This window comes from Hypanus sabinus, chromosome 3, assembly GCF_030144855.1.
Source record: "Hypanus sabinus isolate sHypSab1 chromosome 3, sHypSab1.hap1, whole genome shotgun sequence".
NCBI lineage: Eukaryota > Metazoa > Chordata > Chondrichthyes > Myliobatiformes > Dasyatidae > Hypanus > Hypanus sabinus.
In genome coordinates this window covers 181508496-181528082 of record NC_082708.1, presented here as the reverse complement: position 1 = coordinate 181528082, position 19587 = coordinate 181508496, and the positions used below count along the sequence as shown (strand labels likewise).

General features: G+C 43.5%; 1 protein-coding gene across 1 annotated transcript in view; it reads right to left on the bottom strand.

The window, feature by feature from the left end:
- Nucleotides 1-19587, bottom strand: part of LOC132391940 (dedicator of cytokinesis protein 2-like) — a 1209929-nt gene that overhangs the window by 1001781 nt on the left and 188561 nt on the right. Inside the window, exon 8 of the mRNA XM_059965744.1 lies at nucleotides 13690-13844. Coding sequence (XP_059821727.1) covers nucleotides 13690-13844 — 155 coding nt within the window. The remainder of the gene's footprint in view (nucleotides 1-13689; nucleotides 13845-19587) is intronic.

Here is a 19587-nt window from a genome sequence, read left to right as displayed (position 1 = left end):
CATTGCTAATCTACAAGTTCTATTCACTGATTTGTTGTCTGAGAGTAGGGGGCAGATGGTGGTGGAGCTGCGTGGTCTTGGTCTTAGCAAGGACTAGGCCTCAAGCTGTGGTGTCACCTGTTAACAGCCACCGGGAGAGAGGCGTCCGAGACTCCGGGGGGCAGTGTGGCACAGTATCAGGGCTGGAGTCAGTGCTGCCACCCCGAGTGTTCTCTCAGCAGAAGACAAGTTCTATTGTGGTCCACCGTAGATCGATGGTGCGAGTTCTGGACTTTTTAATTGCCTAATTGTGATAGCATTTCTGCTTGCTACCTTGTGTGTGTTGTGTGCAGTGTGTGACCGTTGGTAACGTGTTTCGCAGCTTGATCACAGAGTAACACAGTTTTGTTTGGCTGTATTCATGTACTATTGAATGACAATTAAACTTAAATTGAATTGAATTGCATGCTGAAGTAGCCATGGCAGTTCTATCTCAGTTCTGCTCACCCGACTTGGAAAATCTAATGATCAAGTGACATCTATTTTATCTGCCAAGCGAGCTTTCTACCATCATCCTGGCAGCAGTATACATTCCACCTCAGGCAGGGACTGGAAGAGCTGAGCACTGTAATCAGAAGATAGACATATAGGTATAGACCAAAATCTATAGCAGCAGTGGTGTTGTCAAGGGAGGCAGCAAAGTGCTAACAGGACTGCTTCGAGCTGGTGGGATGGACGGTATTCACGGATTCATCTTCTTGTCTGACTTAATTAAAACCTGTGTGGATGAGTGCTTGCCTATGAGAATATACCAGACATACCCAAACCAAAAGGCATGGATGAACCAGCAGATTTGTAGTCTGCTGAGGGCTAGCTCTGCGGAATTCAAAACCAGTCATCCAGAAGCATACATGAAGTCCAGGTATAATCGACAGAAGGCTATTCTGAGAGCAAAGAAACAATTCCGGTTGAATTTAGAGATGGTGTCGGATGCATGTCAGCTCTGGCAGGGTTTGCAGGTCATCGCTTCCAGCAAGGCATCATGAATGACTGTGATGCTTCACTCCGTGATGAGCTCAAAACCTCTCATACACACTTTTAAAGGGCAAATAAAACTACATCTATGTGAATCCCTGCAGCATCTGGTGACCCTATGATCTCTGTCTCGGAGGCCAACATCAGAACATCTTTCAAGAGGGTGAATACTCACAAGGCGTCGGGCCCTGAAGGTGTACCTGGAAAGGCATTGAAAACATGTGCCAATGAACTGGCGGGAGTGTTCAAGGACACCTTCAGTTTCTCACTGTTGCAACTGGAAGTTCCCAACTGCTTCAGAGAGGTGACAGTCAAACCAGTGCTCAAGAAGAGCAGGGTAAACTGCCTCAATGACTATCCTCCTGTGGCACTCACATCTACAGTGCTTTGAGAGGTTGGTCATGGCCAGAATCAACTCTTGCCTTATCAAGGTCCTTAACCCACTGCAATTTGCCTATTGTCTCAATAGGTCGAGAGCAGATGCAATCTCATTGGTTCTCCATTTGATCTTGCATTACCTGGACAGTAAGAACATCTACATTAGGCTGTTGTTTATTGATTACAGCTCAGCATTCAACTCAGCATTCATACCCTCTGTTCTCATCAACAAGCTTCCAAAACTGGGTCTCTGTACCTCCCTTTGCAACTGGATCCTTGACTTCCTCACCATGAGATCATAGTATGTGCAAATTGTAAATAACATCTCCATGTCAATGGCATTCAATACAGGTGCACCTCAAGGATGTGTGCTTAGCCAACTGCTCTACTCTGTCTACACCTATGGCTGACATGCCATCTGTAACATTGCTGACAACACAACTATTGTTGGCAGAATTTCAGATCACGACAAGGATGAGTACAAGAGTAAGACAGACGAGATGGTTGAGTGGTGGTGCAACAACAACCTTGATTTCAACATTAGTAAGACCAAGGATTGGTTGTGGACTTCAGGAAAGGGAAGTTGAGGGAACACACAGCCATCTTCATCAAGGGATTAGTAGTGGAAAGCATAAGCATTTTCAGTTCCTGGGTGTTAACATCTCTGACTATCCACTCTGGGCCCAATATATTGATGCAACTACTAATAAGGTATAAAAATGGCTATAGTTAATCCAGAGTTTGAGGAGACTTCGTTGTTATCAAAGACTCTCACAAATTTCCACATGTAGAGATCATTCTGACTGGCTGCATCACCATGCGGTATGGAGGGGACACTGCAGAGGATCAGAAAAAGCTACAGGGTTGTAAACTCAGCCAGCTCCATCATGGGCGCTAGCCTCCCCAGCATCCAGGACACCTTCTTGCTTCAAGAAAGTGGCATCAATCATTAAGGACCCCCATCATCCAGAACATGCCCTCTTCTCATTGCTTCCATCAAGGAAGAGGTAGAGGAGCTTGAAACCACACATTCGATGTTTCAGGAACAGCTTCTTCCTCTCTGCTATCAGATTTCTGAATGGACAATGACCCATGAACACTAACTCATGGTTTTATTTATCTTATAGTAATTTATCTCGGTTACTAACTTGAACAAGTTCATTGGTGAAGGCAATACTATGAAGATACGCTGAGCAAGCCCAGGATTTTTTCTTCAGAGTGAAGAAGAATGAGAGACGACTTGATAGATGGGTATGACATGATAAGAGGTATAGAATGAATGAATCAGAATCCGATTTATTATCACCAGCATGTGTCATTAAATCTGTTAACAACAGCCAGGATAACATCGAATAAATAAATAAATAAATAAATTACAGTACATGTATATTGAATAGATTTAAAGTAGTGCAAAAACGGAAATTATATATGCTTTTAAAAAGTGAGGTAGTGTTCATGGATTCAATGTCCATTTAAGAATTGCATAGCAGAGGGGAAGAAGTTGTTCCTGAATCACTCAGCATGTGCCTTCAGGCTTCTGTACCTCCATCCTGACGGTAACAATGAGAAGAGGACATGTACTGGGTGCTGGAGGTCCTTAATAATGGACGTTGCCTTTCTGAGGCACTGCTCCTTGAAGATGTCTTGGACACTATGGAGGCTAGTACCCAAGATGGAGCTGATTAGTTTTACAACTTTCTGTAAAAGTGTAAAATTTTCTCCAGTATTCGCTCAGTGCTGCTCTCCAGTGTTTGCTCAGTGCTGCTGTCCAGTGCACTTCCAGTGTTGCCTCTCATCCCCCACCCCACTGCATACCAGACAGTGATGCAGCCTGTCAGAATCAATAGTCAAAGACTCCTTCACAGGGTAAAAATGGTTGATGCAAGGGAGCAAAATTTTAAGGCAATTGGAGGGAAGTATTTGGGGGATGTCAGAGGGAAATGTTTAACCCAGAGTGTGGTGGGTGCATGGAACACTCTGTCATGAGTGGCGATCCAGTTCAAGTTTCCAGTTTAATTATCATTCAACCATACCTGAAAATAGCCAAACAAAACAGTATTTCTCCAGGACAAGGAATTAAACACATTATCAATTGCACACAGCACACTGAACATAGCACAACTAGCACATATGGTTGGAATTTGAAAAAAATGTACAGTCACAAAGAGAAAAAAATTACAGCCCAAGTCCCTGAATTGTCCTGATCAAGCTAGTCTTCCACCGAGCAAAAACTGGAGAGCAGCTCCAACAGAAAATGAGAGGCAACACTGAAAGTGCACTGGAGAGCAGCACTGAGCGAACACTGGAGAGCAGCACCAAGCGAATACTGGAGAGCAGCACCAAGCGAATACTGGAGAGCAGCACTGAGCGAACACTGGAGAGCAGCACCAAGCGAATACTGGAGAGCAGCACCGAGCGAATACTGGAGAGCAGCACTGAGCGAACACTGGAGAGCAGCACTGAGCGAATACTGGAGAGCAGCACTGAGTGAATACTGGAGAGCAGCACTGAGCATATACTGGAGAGCAGCACTGAGCGAACACTGGAGAGCAGCACCGAGCGAATACTGGAGAGCAGCACTGAGCGAACACTGGAGAGCAGCACCAAGCGAATACTGGAGAGCAGCACTGAGCGAATACTGGAGAGCAGCACTGAGCATATACTGGAGAAAGCACCGAGCAAATACTGGAGAGCAGCACCATTGGGAGGGACAAGCCTCCAACCCAATACAAAGTCAGCAGCACACAGTCAGCTCCAGCAGCTCCTTTCTCGGTAACCTCAACAGACGTTCCCGAGGCACGAGGACCTGGTCCACGCCGCAACCAAGGCTATGCAGCTCCCGTCAGTCTCACCAATGAACCAGCGAATGGGGCTTTCAGCTTTCTACATTACATGCAACATGTTCTAGTGATTACAATAAAAATGTCCAGGGCAATCACTCAAGAATGCTACGCAACGAGTCCAGCTCCATCACTATCGAGCAACCCACTGATAGAATAGTCCCGCAGTACTCAACGGTTTTAATATCCAGCAGTGACTTCCAAGCATAAAAGAGACAAACAAGATGAACAAAAATACCTTTTATTGAACCTGGAGTGGCTGCAAAATCCAAGTGCATTGCCATCTTACCAGAAGATGCATTAGAGCATTTAAGAAACTCCTACTGCAGATAGGCACATGGATAGCAGAAAAATTGAGGGCTCTGTGGAAAGGAGGGGTTAGGTTGATCTTAAAGTAGGTTTAAAAGGTCAGCACAACCTCGTGAACCAAAGTGCTGCAGTGTTCTATATTCTACGATTAAAAATGAGCATAAAATGACAGAGTGAAGTGAAACAGTAAATAGTATTTGGCAAATTTAAAACCCATAGTTTAAGGGGACACTGGCCAGCTGGATATAAAACTAACAGAAAGGATGGAAGGGTAGTGCACTTTGGTACTTAATCTGGAAATGAATATTGTGAAGAAAATGGGATAGGAAAAAGTGGGCCAAGTAGCCTCAGTTTGTACCAAAATGTTCTCTGATCCCATGCCCAAATTCAGAATTTTCCAAATAGATCTCAAGTTCTAAAAATGTAAGGATTTCTTTCCTTCATATCTACACTCCCACAGTTATTTTTCTGCTGTAAATTCTTATTCAAGTCACAGGATGTTGTCTGCTCAGAACAAACTAAACTCACAAAATTTGCAATTCTTAGCATCTTGAATGTTGAATCTTGGTCATTTATAAATTCAAATGCTGGAAAACAGTAGATTTCTCTTTCAATAAATGCACCTGATCTGTTGTCTTTCCAGTAATTTGTATTCTTTCAAAATTCCTCAAGAACACAATACAGTTCCGACCCAAAACATTGAAAATTCCTTTCCACAGCAATAGTCACAGAACGCTGGAGGAACAAGTCAGGCAGCATCAATGGAGGGACATAAACAGTAGACATTTCGATCTGAGACCCTTCTTCTGGACTGGTAAGGAAGGGGACAGAAGCCAGAATGAAAAGTTGGGGGGCAGGGTTAGGAGTTCTCGCTGGCAAGTGATCGATGAGACCAGGTGAGGGAGAAGGTAGGGGATGAAGTGAGAAGCTGGCGGTTGTTATGTGGACGAGATAAAGGGTTGAAGAAGGAGTCTAATAGGAGAAGGAAGTGAACCATGGGAGAAATTGAAGGAGGAAGAGCACCAAGATGGATGTGATGAGAAGAGAAGGTATGAGAAGGGAACCAGAACTGGGAATGTAAAATAGAGAAGGGAGGAAGAGGGGAGACATTGCTGGAAGTTAAAGAAATTGATATTCATGCCCAAGAAAATCTGTGGACACTGGAAATCCAAGCCATACACACAAAGTGCTGGAGGAAATCAGCGGGCCAGGCACAATCTACAGAAAAGAACAAACAGTAAACATTTGCGTCCAAAACTCCTCAGCACTGTGTGTGTGTGGCTGGATATTCATGTCAGGTTCACCACAACAGACACAGAAACACTTTAAATGTAATCCAAGCCATTGTCTGACAGTAAACACACAGAGCTGGTACCAGGCCCCAATACTTAGAAATGTCCTCCCACAAAAATCAAATAACTCATCACTCTGAGATCAACTCAGAGCCTCTTCAAGGAAGACATTAAAAAAATTAAGAATCATTTGGAAGTGAGCAGACTGAGAGAAATATTTTGAAAACATTCTAATGTTTTCACAATTTACTTCATATGCTTTTCATTATATGAATTTGATCATTTGTAATTTTCTGCACAAGCTGATAGGATTGTTAAGAAGATGTATGGTGTGTTGGCCTTCATTAGTCGAGGTGTTGAGTTCAAGAGCCCCAGATAATGTGGCATTTCTATACAACCCTGTTGAGACCACACTTGGCATATTGTGGAAGAGTAAACCGTCGATGTTTTGGGCCGAGGCGCTTCATCAAGAGCTGTTGAAGGGTCTCAGCCTGAAATGTTGACTGTTTACTCTTTTCCATAGATGCTGCCAGGTTTACTGAGATCCTCCAGCAATTTGTGTGTTTTCCTTGGAGTTCCAGCATCTGCAGATTTCCTCGTGTTTGGAATATTGTGCTCAGTTCTGATCACCTCATTATTAGAGGGATGTGGAAGCATTAGAAAGGGTGCAGAGGAGATTTCCTGGATCACAGAGCATGTCATAGAAACATAGAAAGCCTACAGCTCAATACAGGCCCTTCGGCCTACAAAGCTGTGACAAACACATCCATTCTATAGAAATTACCTAGGGTTACCATAGCCCTCTATTTTTCCAAGCTCCATGTACCTATCCAGGAGTCTCTTAAAAGACCCCATTGTATCCGCCTCCACCGCCATTGCTGGCAGCCCATTCCACGCACTCACCACTCTCTGTGTAAAAAAACTTACCCTGATATCTCCTCTGTACCTACTCCCAAGCACCTTAAAACTGTGCCCTCTTGTGCGAGCCATTTCAGCCCTGGGTGAAAAAGGTTCTGACTATCCACATGATCAATGCCTCTCATCATCTTATACACCTCCACCAGGTCACCTCTCATCCTCCATTGCTCCAAGGAGAAAAGGCCAAATTCACTCAACCTATTCTCATGAGGCACGCTCCCCAATCCAGGCAACATCCTTGTAAATCTCTTCTATACCCTTTCTATGTTTTCCACATATTTTCTGTAGTGAGGTGACCAGAACTGAGCACAGTACTCCAGGTGGGGTCTGACCAGGGTCCTACATAGCTGTAAAATTACCCCTCAGCTCTTAAACTCAATCCCACAGTTAGTGAAGGCCAATGCACTGTATGCCTTATTAACCATAGAGTCAACCTGCGAAGCAGCTTTGAATGTCCCATGGACTCGGACCCCAAGATCCCTCTGATCCTCCACATTGCCAAGAGTCTTACCATTAATACTATATTCTGCCATCATATTTGACCTACCAAAATGAACCACCTCACACTTATCTGGGTTGAATTCCATCTGTCACTTCTCAGCCCAGTTTTGCATCCTATCAATGTCCTGCTGTAACCTCTGACAGCCCTCCACACTATCCACAATACCCCCAACCTTTGTGTCAACAGCAAATTCACCCTCCCATCCCTCCACTTCCTCATCCAGGTCATTTATAAAAATCACAAAGAGTAAGGGTCCCAGAACAGATCCCTGAGGCACACCACTGGTCACCGACCTCCATATTCTGCAACCATTCTTTGCCTTCTGCGGGCAAGCCAATTGTGGATGTCCTCTGAGGATAGGTTGAGTGAGCTGGGATTTTCTTTTTGAAACAAAAGAGGATAGGAAATCAATTGATAGAGGTGTATAAGATAAGAGGCATAGATTGAGTGGATAATGAGAAGATTCTTTTCAAGGTGAAAATGGATAATATGAAGGGGCATTATTTTCAGCAGATTGGCAGAAAGTATGGGGGGGGTGTCAAAGTTAATTTTTTACACAAAGAGTGATGGGTGAATTGAACACCTTGCCAGGGGTGATGGTAAGAGACATTGAAGAAACTTAGCGAGACACATGAATGAAAATAAAATAGATGGTTATGTAGGAAGGAGAGTTAAATTGATTTTAGAATAGGTTAAAAGGTCGGCACAACACCATGGGCCAAAGGGCCTGTACTGTGCTCTCGTGTTTTGTGTTCTAATGGCTAACCAGAAAATAGTTTTGTAAAAGAGTAAAAAGTTGACGTAGTCTTAGTGCAAAACATTGTCTATTCATTTCCATAGATGCTGCCTGACCTGCTGAGTTCCTCCAGTATTCTGTGTGTGTTGCTCTGGAATTCCAGCATCTGCAGATTTTCTTGTGTTTGCAATAGTTTGATTTACAGCTTTTATTTTCATTGGGTAACAAATAGCATCCTTACAAAGTGACGATGCCTTCCCAGAGAATATCTAGGAGGTATAATTTTTCCCAAGAGATAAAATTATCAGTACCTTTATAATAGAACATAGAAATTTACAGCACATTAAAGGCCCTTCAGCCCACAATGTTGTGTCAACCATGTAACCTACTCTAGAAACTGCCTAGAATTTCCCTAGCGCATAGCCCTCTATTTTTCTAAGCTCTATGTACTAAAACGCCCCATTGTATTCACTTCCACAACCACCACAGGCAGTACATTCCATGCACCCCCTACTCTCTTTGTGGAAAAATTTACCCTGACATCACCTCGGTACCTATTTCCAAGCACCTTAAAACTATGCTCCATCGTGTTAGCCATTTCAGCCCTAGGAAAAAGCGTCTGACTATCCACACGATCAATGCCACTCATCTTCTCATACACCTAATAATCTCCTGGCATAAATCATCATCAGGCAAATTATGCCCACATAGATCACTGCTCGAGTTGTAACCTTGACTTCCTCAGTTAGCAGTCCAGTACAAATTTAAGTAAGTCTCCACACTTCCAAGTTCCAAACTAATGTCCTCTTTATATATATTGTTAAATCAGCATCTGATCACCTCCAGTAGAGACAAGGAAGCATAAAATTGACAGTGACAAATGGGAGATATTCTGAATTGCATTAGGATTCAGCTTGCTGTAATTACTGCTCCAAATTGTATTTGGTAGTGATCTTGTTTTATTGCAATATCTTGAAATTGTTTCACTAAACATTTCCCAATTTTATTTTTCTATTCCTGTTTGTCACAGGCGTTTAATCAGAATCTTAAAACAAAAAGGAAAAACTGCCTTCCTCAAGTGTAACCAAACTCCACATGTTTAATTTCACACCAGCTCCAAAGCCTTATGTTTGAGCGCACAACACCAGCTTGAGTGCACCCACTGGTCAAAGGGTGGGTGACATTTGTAAACTTGCAAAAGTACAAACGGACAGAGGCAAGAATTAGCTGAGCTGACCTTTAGACAGTGCAAGGAAATCACGTTTGTTCTTTAATAAATCACTACTGATGCAGAAGAGAAAATGCACAACAGAAGCCTTCTGACGTCTGGCATGCTCCTGAAACCTTCTCCTGAGCCAGCATTGAGGAGGTCACCCACCTCTGCCTCATTGTCACTCATCATCACAGACAACAAGAAAAGGACAAGACAAGCAATAACTGGAGACTATGGGAACAAGTAAAAGGCCAAATTACTGGCTCAGTCTCTCGGCCAATTAAAATATTAGTTTTATTAACTTCATTTGTTTCACGTACATCAAAACATCGAAATAGGTGGTGACACAAGAGACTCTACAGATGCTGTAAATCCAGAGAAACACACACAAAATGCTGGAGGAACTCAGCAAGCCAGGCAGCATCTATGGGGTGGAATAAATAGCCAACATTTTGGGCTGAGACCCTTCATCAGCTTGGAAAGGAAGGGGGAAAGATGCCAGAATAAGAAGGGGGCAGAGGGGAAAAGTACAAGCTGGCAGATGATAGGTGAAGCTAGGTGAAGAGAAAGGTGGGAGAGTATGAGGTGGGTGAGGAAGCAATGATAGGTGGAAAAAGTTAAAAAGGCTGAAGTAGAAGGAATTTGACGGAAGAGGATAGACCATTGGAGAAAGGGATGGAGGAAGGGCACCAGGGTGGCTTAATAGGCAGTTGAGAAGGGAAGAGGTAAAATGGGAGCTAGAACAGGGAACGGAAAAATAGAGAAGGGAAGATGGTAGAAATTACCCGTAGTTTGAGAATTCGATGTTCATCCTATACGGTTGGAGGCTACCCACATGGAATATGAGATGTTACTGCTGCAACTTAAGAGTGACCTCATTGTGGCAGTAAAGAAGGCCATGGACTGACATAATGTAATGGAAGTAAGGAAAGGAATTAAAATGGTTGACCAGTAAGAAATCCTAAGCAACATACACAAAATGTTGGAGGAGCTTAGTAAGTCAGGCAGCATCCACAGAAATGAACAAACCATTGACATTTTGGGCCAAGACACTTTTTCAGGATTGGAATGGAAGGAGGTAGACAGCAGAATAAAAAGGTGTTGGGGGGCGGGGAAGAGAAGTAGACCTGGGAGGTGATAGGTGGGTGGGAAAGGTAATGGGCTGGAGAAAGAAAAGCAAAACAGGCACCAATTGGAGATGAAGGGCAAGTGAGAAGAGATAGGAGGCCAGAGTGAGGAACAGGAGGAGATAGGAGGGGGAGGGAATTTTTTTAACTGGAAGGACAGATCATTATTCATGCCATCAGGTTGGACACTAGAAGATGGAATATAAAGTGTTGCACCTCCAGCCGTACATGGACCAACATGCCAGAATGGAAATGGGAATCGGAATTAAAATGTTTGGCCACTGGGAAGTTCCACTTTCAGGGGATGAAGAGGAGGTGCTCGATGAGGTGGTCCCCCAATTTACAACGGGTCTTGCTGAGAAATCCTGCCTGTTGCCTCCTAGTTTTAAGCTGTGGAGAGTATTGGAGTGGTTTGGAGAGAACAAAGGGAGCATCTGTGATAGAGCAAGAATGTGGTGAAATGCTGTTTGAGGTTCTGGTTCATAGGTTAAAGAGCAGAATTACCAACAAAAAACAAACAAAAGAGAGGTGCAGAAGCTTTGACAATTCACCGGTTTTACAGATTTTATATGCACTTTTGTTTCCTCTCTGCTTTTAATAATCCATCAACCAGGTGGCCTTGCAAAAAGGACATCACCATAGCGACGACTTCATTCTTTCAGAGATATTTCCACTGTTGTATCCAACCTTTTGCTATGTTCCACACAACTTAATACATTTACTTCCGGTAAGATGGCAACACGCAAACCAGATGTGTTTTTTGTTGTTTATATGTGTCTTTTTTTTTTACAATTGCAAGACAACGATGGGCATTGCGAACATCAAGTGCTACAGGTCTCCTTCATCAGTGAGCTGCTCATTGGCGGATGAGCTGGAGGAGCTAGACTTGGCGCAGACCACACTGCTGCCTGCTACTCAAAGGCAGTGGAGTCGGTGTGGTATCCAACAGCGAGCCACAGAGAAGTACAGCATTGAAACAGGTCCTTCAGCCCATCTAGACCATGCTGAAACTATTTAAACTGCCTACTCCCATCGACCTGCACCGGGAACATAGCCCTCCAGTCCCTTACCATCCATGTATCTGGCCAAACTAGGACACTTGTATTGAAATATATACAGTTCAGCACACTGTGTTCACGCTTTTGATTCCAGACTTCGTCTGAGCTCTTTTTTCTGGCACTCTGGTTCCCATCCCCCTGCAGCTCTAGTTTAAATTCTACTGTGCTGCTCAGAGGGATACTCTGCAGTGGCTCCTTAACCCTTTCTCCCTTCCTGACTGTTACCCACTTTCCTGCGTCCTGCACCTCAGGTGTTAACTACCTCTCTAAATGTCCTATCTATTGCCCCTTCAGCCCCCCCCCCCCCCCCCGAATGATCTGGAGTTCATCCAGTTCCATCTCCAACTCCTCAGCTGTATGCATTTCTCACAGTTGTGGTCGTCAGGGACACGACAGGTCTCCCTGCATTTCCACATCCCTCAACAAGAGCGTTCTACTACCTTGCCTGGTATCTTTACTGTTCTAAATGATCAAATGTGAAGGTGGGGGGGGGGAAGGATTCACTACAACCTTTCTTTTTTTTGCCTTCTCTGACTGAAGCCTCGAAGAGCTAATGCTAAATCTCCACTCTAACTCTGTCCACTCATACGACGGCCACTCTGCCTGCCCCTGCCTTCCTTTAATTTGTTCTTGATAATGAATCACAAACAGCGATTGGTCCCTGGTCAAAGCACCAAAAAACTGCCGCGAGTTGCTGCCTCTTACACTCGATCACGGATTCAGAGTGAAATCCCTTCCTCTCAAGCTTCTGATCTCCCAATTGGTCGCTGGGCAGAGCTGGTCCAAGAGTGATTGACTTGGACATTTTAGTTGTGATCACTATTCCCTGTTGGACGTAGGTGATGTAAAATACCGCAAGTCTGGTTCACTGATTTATTTGCGAGACTGACGGGGATGGAGCTGTGTGGCCTTTGAACTAAGGGTGTCAAAGGGTCAAGATGGTCTGTTGTCATTCTTCAGTACATGAGTGTAAAGAAGAATGAAATGATTGTTACTCTTGTCCGATACAGCATAAATATATAATAAACATAAAGAACACTATAAAAATAAAAAAATATAAAAGCAATCTTTTAAGACACAAAGTACAAGTAATTGTATATCCATCTACTGATTACATTTACATAAAGTGATACTAGGTAATGTGTATATTGTGGTGGTAGTGGGGAGTGTGGTGGGGTAGGTTAAGGAGGTGTTTATCAGCCTGACAGCTTGGGGGGAGTAAGTCTTTCAGTCTTATGGTGTTGGTGTGGATGCTACATAGCATCTTCTTTGATGAAAGTGGGACAATTGGTCCATAAGCAGGGTGGGTGGGATCCTTTATGATATTGCTAGCCTTTTATCCTGCACCTTTCTGTATATATGTCCTTGATGGTGGGAAGATGAGTGTCGGTGATGCGTTGGGAAGTTTTAACTATCAGCTGTAGAGCGCTCCTGTCCGCCACAGTGCGGGTTCCGTACCACAAGGTGATGGAGCACGTTAGGATGCTCTCAAATCCCCACTTGTAGAAGGTCAAGTATGTGCATAGCCCTTCAGTCTCCTCAGAAAGATGATGCATCTCAGAGAGTACAGTGTAAAAGTCTTATGCACATGGAAAACAATTCTGTAAAGCAAAGGTGCTTTCAAAAATAATGAAAAGTTTCTAATTATCAAAAACTTTGCTCCTGTCACGTTTTGTCACCCTGCAACCTTATCCTTCAATCTCTCAGAATTACGGAGGGCAGCATGTGTCTAAATGTCTCTCTCAAGCAGACTTCATCATGATCATCTTGACTCCAGTATTTCTGCTATTTTTTAATGTTTCTTATTGTACATATGATTTTTCTGTGTTCTATTACTGAGCAGCAATGAACCGTCTGATTGGCCTATCAGAGTTCTCTTTGGGAACTAGTCGACTTGATCGGCATTTCTGATCTGGCTATTGTTCACAATTGCACTTAATTAAAAGAACAGTAAAAAACTAAATCAAATCAATATTTGGTGTGAGCACCCTTTGCCTTTAAAACTGCATTATTTCTTTAAAGTACATTATCGTGCAGTTTTATAAGAAAATCAGCTGGTAGGTTGTTCCAAGCATCTTGGAGAACTTGTTACAGTTCTGCTGCAGACTTTGGCTGTCTCGCTTGCTTCTGTCTCTGCAGGTAATCCCAGCCATCCTCGGTGATGTTGAGGTCAGGGCTTGGTTTAAGTCATTCCATCTGAAACCATATAAAAAATCTCGGGTGCCAAAGACTTTCGCACCGTACTGTAGATAAAACAGCCATATCCAGGGAACGAGGGAAGAACCAAAGTGCGAATGCTCACCTGATTATCCTCTGCTCATTGGGGTCATAAAGCGACATGAAGAGTTCGGCCTCTTCCCCGATTTTACAGACAAAGTTGCGAACCCAGATGAAAAGGGTGTGTGTGGGCGACGAAGACAACCGGGCAAATCTGCTGCACTCGTTCTGGTTCTGAAACTGTCCAAGAGTGGGAATGAAAGTGCCTGAGATTAGCAACCTTTGCATGGTACCAACTACCCGCCCTCCTTAAAACAGCAGTCAATAGTTTATTTTCTGCGAACCAGCCTCCCCTCTGTGGACGCTGTCCGTCCCATGGCAGTTAGTGCCATCACTTTATAGCACCACCAATTGGGGTTCGATTCCCACTGCCATCTGCAACAGGGTTTCCTCTAGGTGCTCTGCCTCCCTCAACATTCCACCGACGCACTGTTATGGGGACGGTTAATTAGTAGTGGGCATGCTATGTTGGCACTGGAAGCGCAGCAACACTTAACAGATTATCTCTAGCAAAATCCTCAATGATTTGATTAGACACAAATGACACATCACACTGCATAATTCGATGCTTTGATGTACAGACAAATAAAGCACATGAGCCTCCGCACGCACCACATCATTCTCCACAAATTCTGTCATCTTCAACGGGATCCTACTACCAAACGCATTTTTATCTCCACCCCCAATCTCCTCTTTCAAGAGGGAAAATAAGTCAGCCTTGTAGGAATGGAGGAGCAGACTAGATGGGCCGAATGCCCTATCTCTGCTACTGCATAAGACTTTAAGGTCATAAGATATAGGAGCAGAATTAGGCCATTTGGCCCATTTAGTCTGTTCCGCCATTTCATCATGGCTGGTCTAATTTACCTATCAGCCCTTATTTCTTGCCTTCTCCCCATATCCCTTCATGCCCTGACCAATCAAGAATCTATCAACCTCTGCCTTAAATATACATAAAGACTTGGCCCCCACAGCTGCAATGTGGCAAAGAATTCCACAGATTCACCACTCTGTGCCTAAATAAATTCCTCCTCATCAAAGGTTCTAAAAGGATGCCCCTCTATTCTAAGGCTCTGTCCCCTGCTTTTCAACTCTCCCAGAGAGTTGTATTGTATTGCACTGTATTCCATCTGCCATATCTTTTCCAAGCATCCTAATCTGTCTAAGTCCTTCTGTAACCCCTGCACCTTCACCTATTTTCATATCATCTACCAACTTTGCAACAAAGCCACCAATTCCAACATCCAAATCATTGGCATACAACATAAAATGAATTGGCCCCAACAGACCCTTGTAGAACAATACTAGTCACCAACAGTTAGCCGGAAAAGGCTCCCTTTATTCCCACTCTTTGTGTCTGCCAAATAGCCACTGCTACATCCATGCTAGAATCTTTCCTCTAATTCCATGGGCTTGTAGCTTGTTAAGCAGCCTCATGTATGGCACCTTGTCAAAGGCCTTCTGAAAATCCAAGTACACAATAGCAACCAATTCTTCTTTCTCTCTATCCTGCTTATTATTTCCTCAAAGAATTCTAACAGATTTGTCAAACAAGATTTCCCCTTGAGGAAACCATGCTGACTCGTACCTATTTTATCTTGTGCCTCCAAACATCATGAAACCACATCCTTAAAAATTAACTCCAACATTTTCCCAACCACTGTTAGACTAACTGGCCTATAATTTTGTTTCTTCTGCCTTCTCTCCCTTCTTGAAGAGTAGAGTGACATTTGCAATTTTCCAATCTTCCCGAACCATTCCAGAACCTAGTGATCATTACTAATGTCTCCACAATCTCGTCAGCCACCTTTTTCAGAACTCTGGGGTGTACACCATCTGGTCCAGGTGACTTCTCTACTTTCAGACCTTTCAGTTTCCCAACAACCTTCTCTCTATTTATAGTAATTTCACATACTTCATGCCCCCTGACACCTGAAACTTCCGCCTTACTGCTAGTGTCTTCCACAGTGAAAACTGATGCAAAATACTTATTCCGTTCAATAAAGGTTCTAGTGTGTCGAGAACACACTATGACAAATATGACAAATAAACTCTTCCTGGGATTCAAGCCAGGTACAGGTATTTACTGTAACCAATATTTCAATGTCAAACTGTGGCATCTTCTACAGGGATGATGCCTGTGTAAGTTTAGTCCAGTGGTACGTATACCACCACCCGGTCATCCAATCAAGTTTCCGCTCTGCCACTTTGCTTACACTCAAATTCCAATTCTTACTTCGAGCCAGACCTTTGTCTTTTAAAAGAATTTTAACAAAGATGAGGTCTCACTCTAAGAAAGAACTGGAATTTGATTGTAAACAAGGTGGAAAAGTGGAAACATGATTGCACAAGGACTAACCAATCAGGATTGAGGAACCACAGGAGTATAAATACCACTGGACTAGACGTACCCATGCATCATCCCGAAAGAAGATGGCAGAGCTTAACATTGAAACATCAGATATAATTGACACCTATACCAGTCTTGAAGCTCAAGAACAGTTGATTTGACTTATTCAGTTCATTCGCCATTTCATTGTCCCTCATTACTACCTCCCCAACATCAATTTCCACTCTCACCTCTCATTTACACTTCATGTATCTGTAGGTACTTTTGGTACCTTCTTTAATATTACTGGCTAGCTTACCTTCGTATTCCATCTTTACCTTCTTAATGACTTTTTAGTTGCCTTCTGTTGGTATTTGAAAGTATCCCAATCCTCTAACCTCCCACTATTTTTTGCTCTTTTATATCTCCTCTCTTTGCTTTTATGTTGGCTTTGACTTGTCTTGTTAGCCATGGTCGTTCATCTTTCCTTTAGAATACTTCTTCCTCTTTGCGATGTATATATCCTGTGCCTTCCCAATTGCTTCCAGAAATTCCAGCCATTGCTGCACTGCCATTAACCCTACAAATGTTCTTTCCAATCAATTCTGGCCAACGCCCCTCTCATACCTCTGTAATTCCCTTTACTCCACTGATACATTTGTCTTCAGTCTCTCCTTCTCAAATTTCAGGATGCACTTGATCATATTATGATCACTTACCCCTAAGTGTTCTTTTACCTTCAGCTCTAATTAATTCTGGTCCATTGCACAACACCCAACCCAGAATAGCTGATCCTCTAGTGGGCTCAACCACGGGTTGCTCCAAAAAGCCATCTTGTAGGCGTTCTAGAAATTCCCCCTTCTGCATTCTAGCACCAACCTGATTTTGAAGTCCCTCATGACTATTTTAACATTGTCTTTTTGGCATGTATTTTCTATCTCCTGGTGCAATTTGTAGGCCATTTCCTTACTACTGTTTGGGGGTCTGTATAAAACACTCATCAGGGTCTTTTTACCCTTCCAGTTCTTAGCACTTCCAGAACAATTCAACACCTTCCAGCCCAATGCACCTGTTTCTAATGATTTGATTTCATTTTTACCAACAGAGCAATACTGCCCCCTCAAGCTTCCTTCCTGTGCATTCGATACAAGGTGTACCCTTGGACATGAAGCTCCCAGCTCTAACCTTCCAGCCATGATTCAGTGATGCCTACAAAATCATACATGCCAATCTGTAACTGTGCTGCAAGTTCATCTACCTATTTTCCCATATAATGCATACATTCAGATACACCTTCAGTCCTATATTCACCCCTTTCGATTTTATCCACCTTTTGTGTTGCAACTAATCTTGTTGAATGCAATTTTGTCTTATCAACTGCCTCTACTTGTAAAGCAGTTTCCTCAGCTTCATCACTATCATCCACCTTTCCTACGATACTTCTTGCACTGAAATGTTGGCATCTCTGGACGCTAATTTCACTTATGATCCCCAACTTTGTCTGGTGTCTTACCAACACCTGCCTCCATAATCTCTCCACTAACTGTTCTGGCACCCTGGTTCCCATCCCCCTGCAACTCTAGTTTAAACCTCACCATGCAGCATTAATAAACCTTCCCACTAGGATATTAGTCTCCCTCCAGTTCAGATGTAAACCGTCCCTTCTGTGCGGATCCTGCCATCCCCGGAAGAGCAGTAAATGATCTGAAAATCTTATGCCCTTCCCCCTGCACCAACTCCTTGACCATGTATTGAACTGCGTAATCTTCCTAGTTCTGGCCTCACCAGCATGTGGCATGGGTAGCAATCCTGACAACACAACCCTGGAGGTCCTGCCCTTTAACTTAGCATCTAACTCCCTAAACTCCCTATGCAGAACCTCGTAACTCATCCTACCCATGTCATTGGTACCACAGCTTCTGGCTGTTCACCCTCCCACTTAAAGAATGCTGAGGACTCAATCTGAGATATCCCAGACCCTAGCACATGGGAAGCCACATACCATTCAGGAATCTCGCTCTCGCCCACAGATCCCCTGACTAACGATTCCCCTATCACTACAGTGTGCCTCTTCTCCCCCTTTCTATTCTGAGTGAGACTCAGTGCCAGAGACCCAATACTGTGTCTCTCTCCTCATTTGGGTCTCCCCCCCCCCCCCGACAGTATCCAAAGTAATATACTGTACCAATTGTTGAGGGGGATGGCCACAAGGGTACTCTGCACTGGCTCCTTAACCCCTTTCCCCTTCCTGACTGTCACCCAGTTTCCTGTGTCCTGCACCTTGGGTGTAACTCCCTCTCTGTATGTCTTATCTATCACCCCTTCAGCCCTCTGAATGATCCGGAGTTCATCCACTTCCATAACTCCTTAACGTGGATTGTTAGAAGCTGAAGCTGGATACGATTCTCCCAGTTGTGGTCATCAGGGACACAGGAGGTCTCCCCACCTTCCCACATCCCACAAGAGGAGCATTTCACTATCCTGCCTGTCATTCCCTAATGTCCCTAGCTGAGTAGATGCAGAGAGAATGAAAACATTTGAGCTTTTCTTTCCTTTGCTTCCTCTGAGAGAAGCCTTGAAAAGCTAAAGCCTCAAGATCACCACTCTGTCTATATCCACCTAGACCTCTGTTGCCATGATGGTCACTACAGTTGCCCTTGCATTCCTTTAACTTGCTCTTACTAACCAATCTCAGGTGCTGATAGGTCGCTGGTCAAAGCTCTGTTATGCTGCTATGACCTGCTCCTGCCTTTTATCTTCGGGCAGTGGACCTGATTGAAGTCCTCTCCTCTTCAAACTTCCAACATCTGGATTGGCCGCTGGTCATAGCTCTATTAGGTTTATGGTTTAATGTTCTAATAAACTATGTTTTTTGCTCATTCATCCTACCACTGACCGTGGGACCTGAGCTACGTAAAAACTACCCGCTGTTTGCATCTAGGAAAAGGAAGGTACCAAAAACTTGTTTAAAGGTTGCAAAGCTCATTATTACAATGTGGTGAATTGCAAATAGAGGAGTGGATCCACTGTTCAATGGGTCAGTATTTCTCTACAGAAAAACTATTTAAACTTTAACATAATCATGCAACACTTCGTTCAAAGACACATTTCTTTAATAACCAGCTGCAGCAGGTTACATCACTGCAATTTTCCAGTGTGAATGGAGGCTTGTATCATGGCGAGAGGCATAAGCAGACAGCTGCCATCTTTCTCAAAATGTCTAATACTGCAGGGCATACATCTAAGGTGAAAGGGGGTAAGTTCAAAGGAAATGTGGTGGGGGGGGGGGAAGCTTGCTTTTTTCACTCAAAATAATAGGTGCCTGGAATGGGCTACCAGGGTTGGTGGTGCAGGCAGAAGCCACAGAGGTTTTTAAGAAGTTCTTAAGATGAGCAGAGAATGATGAGATATGTACATTGTGTAAGCAGAAAGGATTAATTTAGTTGGCATTTAGCTACTAGTTTAATTAGCTAGACACAATAAGGATAAGAGAAAGAATATGAGGATATCTTACGAGGAAACATTCAGCAAGGTTGGGATAACCTTTTTGCAGCAGAGGAGGATGAGAGGTGACTTGATAGAGTTGTACAAGAT